Raw genomic sequence first — 5,289 nt, 5'->3', positions numbered from 1 at the left:
TCAGCCTTTTAGCTTATATTTTATTATAATTGTATGCATATGTAGGTCGTGAGTGTTCTGGGCCTTCAGGAGCCCGACCTTGTGGTAAGCGGCAGAAGGACACACCCACATCACCAGATTGAATGTCTCCTTCACCAAATCATCGTGGAGCAGGACGCACGCCAGCATGGTCTTCCCCATCCCGCCGAGCCCAATGATCACGGCAACGGGGATGGTGGCGGCGCGCGGATCTGCGCGGTCGGGCGGGCTGCCGGCGACCAGCCAAGAGACCATCTTCTTCCGCTCTGCGTCGCGCCCAAACACCTCGCTGTCCTCCAGTAGTGAGCCTGTGGCCGGGCCGACTGGGGTGGGTGGGTGGCCGCTCAACTCGCCGGACCATGATGGTTGGAGGTCTGCCGCCTGCATCAGCCGTCCGGAGCTGTCGTTGATGCCGTCCAGCTTCTTGATGACGCCCTTGAGCCTGTTTAGCGACTCGTCAGTGTCGACGAGCTGCTTGCCGATCTTGACAAGGGGGGAGCGCAGGGGGCCGAGAGTCCGGTACTCAAACTCGTCGATGACCTTGTCGCCCTCGTAGACGGCGTCCTTGAGCTGCAGCAGCCACCGGTCGAGGTCGCCGCCGCCGCGGCTCCGCTCGACGGTGCTCGCCATGGCGCGGAGCTGCATGAGCGCCCCGTCCAGCTGCTGGAGCGCATCGGGGATGCCGCCGTTGAGCCACCTGATCCGGTCGGCGGCACAGGACTTGGCCTTGTCGACAACGATCCGTATGACTGGGCACACCAGCCAGCCGGCCACCGCCTCCGCCATCTCGCCGTCCGGGCCGTTCGAAGGGTTTTGGATTGTCAGGCCGTGGAAATTTCGACCGCGTTGCCATGTGGTTTTCGGGGTTACTGGCCACTCGAATCTACTCGACGACACTACAGATTTCCTGCTGCTGGACCCTTACATGGCGCAGACCCACAAAATAACTGCCAGTTTTGCGAGAAAAAATACCCCGAACAGACATGTAAATGCGTCCGATCCTTAAATTTTTTTGAGGGCGCGGTAAATTGCCCCTCCGACCCATGAAAACATAGTTTTCTCCACCCCGTCGGTGCCTGTATCTCGTGAAAGCGTTTGGCAGGAGGGACACTTCAGCGCGCACTCTCCTTCTCCATCCCGCAGCCACCAGGCACCATCGCTGCCCGTCCCGCCGTCTTCGATTCTGTCCATATCCGCCGACGGAATCATGCTGCTGGGCCACCACGTGCCCCGGATCCGCCGAGCCAAGCCTCCCCGGGTCGCCGCCGCCCGGATCGATCGCCGCCATGTCTCGCCCGCGCCGGATTTCCTGACAGGTTGACTCCATGGGTCCTGCCTGGCCGGGTCTGGTGCGGAGAGCCGACTCGCCGATGTCGGAGAGATGTTCGGCTCATGACCGAATTCTCCAATTATGTCGATGAATACATGGATCTTGCCGAAGGGGACCCGGTACCCATACTTGATTGAGTCGGCCTCCAGACCCAGTCCGAGTCGTCGATGTAGAGCTTGCCGCGGTGACTCTTCGTCATTCGCCCGATCGCGTATCCCTCGATCCCTGGTGGGCGCCAACTGTCATGGTTTTGTCACGGTAGATGTCCTCGTGAAAGGACTAAGTATGGAGGCCATCTGTAGGATCGAAAGTATGTCTAGAGGGGGGGGGGGGTTAGACTACTTGACCAAATAAAAATCTAGCCTTTTCCCAATTTTAGTTCTTGGCAGATTTTAGCAAAATAACACAAGTCAAGCAATCAACCTACACATGCAATTCTAAGAGTATAGCAGCGAAATGTAATACAATTGCATATGAAGGTAAATGGAGGAGTTTGGAGGGAGCAAACGCAATGTAGACACGGAGATTTTGGCGTGGTTCCGATAGGTGGTGCTATCGTACATCCAAGTTGATGGAGACTTCAACCCACGAAGGGTAACGATTGCGCGAGTCCACGGAGGGCTCCACCCATGAAGGGTCCATGAAGAAGCAACCTTGTCTATCCCACCATGGCCGTCGCCCACGAAGGACTTGCCTCACTAGGGTAGATCTTCACAAAGTAGGCGATCTCTTGGCCCTTACAAACTCCTTGGTTCAACTCGACAATCTTGTCGGAGGCTCCCAAGTGACACCTAGCCAATCTAGGAGACACCACTCTCCAAGAAGTAACAAATGGTGTGTTGATGATGAACTCCTTGCTCTTGTGCTTCAAATGATAGTCTCCCCAACACTCAACTCTCTCTCTCATAGGATTGGATTTGGTAGAAAGAAGATCTGAGTGGAAAGAAACTTGGGGAAGGCTAGAGATCAAGATTTATGAGGCTAGAATGGAATATCTTGACCTCAACACAAGTGTAGGTGGTTCTCTCTCAGAAAATATGTATTGGAAGTGTAGGCATGTTCTGATGGCTCTCTCCACGAATGAAGAGCGGGTGGAGGGGTATAAATAGCCTCCACACAAAATCTAACCGTTACACACAAATCACCAAACTCGGTGGGACCGAATCATGAAACTCGGTCAGACCGATTTAGTTCAAAATGTGAACGTTAGGATTCTCGGTGGGACCGACATGTCAACTCGGTGGGACCGATTTCGTTAGGGTTAGGGCATAATGTAATCTAGGTGAGACCGATTACACAAACTCGGTGAGACCGATTTTGGTAATGGACTAACAGAGAGTTGGTCAGGCAAACTCGGTGGGACCGATTCACTCATCTCGGTTGGACCGAAGTGTTACGAAAGGGAAACATACAGTTTACATTACAATCTTGGTGGGACCGATCGCTCATCTCGGTTTGACCGAAACGTTACGAAGGGAAACAGAGAGATTACAATCCCATCTTGGTGAGACCGAGATCCCTATTGGTGAGACCGAAAAGACTAGGGTTTCTGGCAGTGGCTATGTCAACTGAACTTGGTGGCACCGGATAGAAAGAATCGGTGGGGCCGAGTTGGATATTTGGTGTGGGACATATGTGGATATGATAAAGTAGTGGAGGGTTTTGGAGCATATCACTAAGCATTTTGAGCAAGCACCTCATTAAGCAACACCTCATCCCTTCTTAATAGTATTGGCTTTTCCTATAGACTCAATGTGATCTTGGATCACTAAAATAGAAAATGTAGAGTCTTGTGCTTTGAGCTTGAGCCAATCTTTTATCCTTAGCATTTTGAAGGGTCCACTTTCTAATCCATGCCATGCCAACCATTGAGATTTCCTGAAATATTCATCTTGGAATAGCATTAGCTCAATGAGCTATATGTTGTTAGGAATTACCAAAACCACCCAGGGATAGTTGCACTTTCACCATCGCAACTAGGTGGCTGCTTGAATGGGGTTGATCAGGAACGAAGGACACAAATTTACCCAGGTTTGGACCCTCACGATGAAGGTACAAACCTGCTTGATTGATATTAATGATGATCTCGATTACAAGGATGCGGATTCGCTAACCTAGCTTTTGAGATATTGTAACTTAGTCTTTTCGTCCCAGGGCTCGCCTTTATATAGCAGGTTGAGTCCTTCGGTTTACAGAAGATTTTGGGTCGTACTGCTAACCCGTATCCTACTCTAACTCTTGTTCATCTTGACTCCCAAGTTAGGAAATCTACCACTCTTGGGACTTCCCGTCAAGCTGGCCCATCAGGTCCATGAGAGTCGGCCTACAACTGGGTCTTGCTTTTGGCTTCTAGCCTACCTGGGCTGGATTTATCATGAGCCGACAATTGTTGTGACTCACAGAGACTCAAAGCTCAAGGCCGAGTCACACATTTATGGGTCTTAACCATGGGGAACATCCCAACACCTCTTAATAGTACGGTGGTCCTATGACTTGAGAAAGATGAACTACGAAACAAATAGTACGTCTTCGCTTCGTCTTCAGACTTCTCGGTTGCAGTCAATTTCTTTGGAAACACACCAAACCAATTGCTTCACGTTAACAATTTTTTGGGGGTCACTTTCGATGGGCATAATCTTCGGTGATAATCTTTGCTGCCGCGTAGGAAATTATCTTCTTAGTTTGTACCAAACTCCTCATAACTTCAGGGACTTAACACTCTATATGCACTAGCAAACATATTAGTTCCACACTATTTCTGACAACAATCTCCAAAACATAAGGAGGAAAATTATTGCACCAACAATATCCCTCAATATATGGCATGGAAACTTTAAAACAAGCAAACAAAGAAAAGAAAACAGAATCTGTCAAAAACGAAATAATACGTAAAGATGCAATTTACTATCATACTTCTTTGACTCCAAGAACTCTGAAAATTAGTACAATGCATAAAATTTGTATTTTAGTACTGTGTAAAAAATTCATCAATTGATCACGTCCAGTAAATTAGCAAATTCATTTTAGTACTGTGTAAAAGCCATGTGCTATCTTGATTGGCCAGAAGAACCATGGGTCATTAAAGAACCAAGAGATACAAAACTCCACGTATGGGTCGAAAGACGTCAAGGGACACAAATGAGCCTAAAGTATTAATGGGTTGGAACCATATTGGATGGCCCGCATGCCCCTAATGGGCTGAATTCAGAGAAGTCATAACGGGTCGTGCGTACCTGGGTCGTAATTGGGCTACACAAATAGGTCGTTAACAGGCTTTCAATGGGTCACGCCGCTAAAGTTTGACCAAGGCAAGTGTGCCTTAAGTAGGCTTTAGACTGGGCTAGCCTTTTTAAGAACGGGCAACTATTGGGACATGCCACATGTCGCCATTTCATCGGCACATATCATCCGTTGGATGGGCGACACCTATCACAACACAGAGTTGACACGTGGTTCCGTTGACGAATGAGAATTTGACACGCGTAGAATCATCATTAACTGGGATATTAATGGGTACAGATTCAAAACCCGCGCCCGATAGCTTAATGAAGACCTGCTACAATGGATGTCATGTGTCGGTTACCCTTGACAAAAACACTTCCATGATGCGCCATTTATGATCACGAAAGTGGACACTTCCATGATGATAAATGGATTATTGTCATGGAACACTTTCCCGACAGCACACGTGTGACTATCTTGATTTTGTCATAAAATAGTCACGGATGAATATGTGTGACAGAAAATGTAACCTACTATGACAACGCGTATCATCACAGATGTGTTCTTTTGTTGTAGTTATAGGATTATTATTATAAATAGGAAGGGGCAGACACCTCCAGATGCATCCGCCCTCTGCACGGTAGTTGCGCCCTCCCTCTCCATCTCTCTCTAGCTTTTCCATGGAATATTTTCCATGCTGCAAAGTTGGTCCTCCCTCC

At 48.8% G+C, this 5,289-nt stretch overlaps 1 protein-coding gene across 1 annotated transcript; it reads right to left on the bottom strand.

Moving 5' to 3' along the window:
• On the bottom strand, positions 1-804 carry LOC147991672 (putative disease resistance protein RGA1). The gene has a single exon (XM_087538762.1). The coding sequence runs from the start codon at positions 802-804 to the stop codon at positions 1-3; it is 804 nt and encodes a 267-aa protein (XP_087394888.1).
• Positions 805-5,289: the final 4,485 nt, after the last annotated feature.

This window comes from Triticum urartu, chromosome 1A (genome assembly GCF_056163025.1).
Source record: "Triticum urartu cultivar PI428250 chromosome 1A, HENAU_Tu73, whole genome shotgun sequence".
Lineage (NCBI taxonomy): Eukaryota > Viridiplantae > Streptophyta > Magnoliopsida > Poales > Poaceae > Triticum > Triticum urartu.
This window is presented reverse-complemented; position numbering and strand designations above follow the sequence as displayed.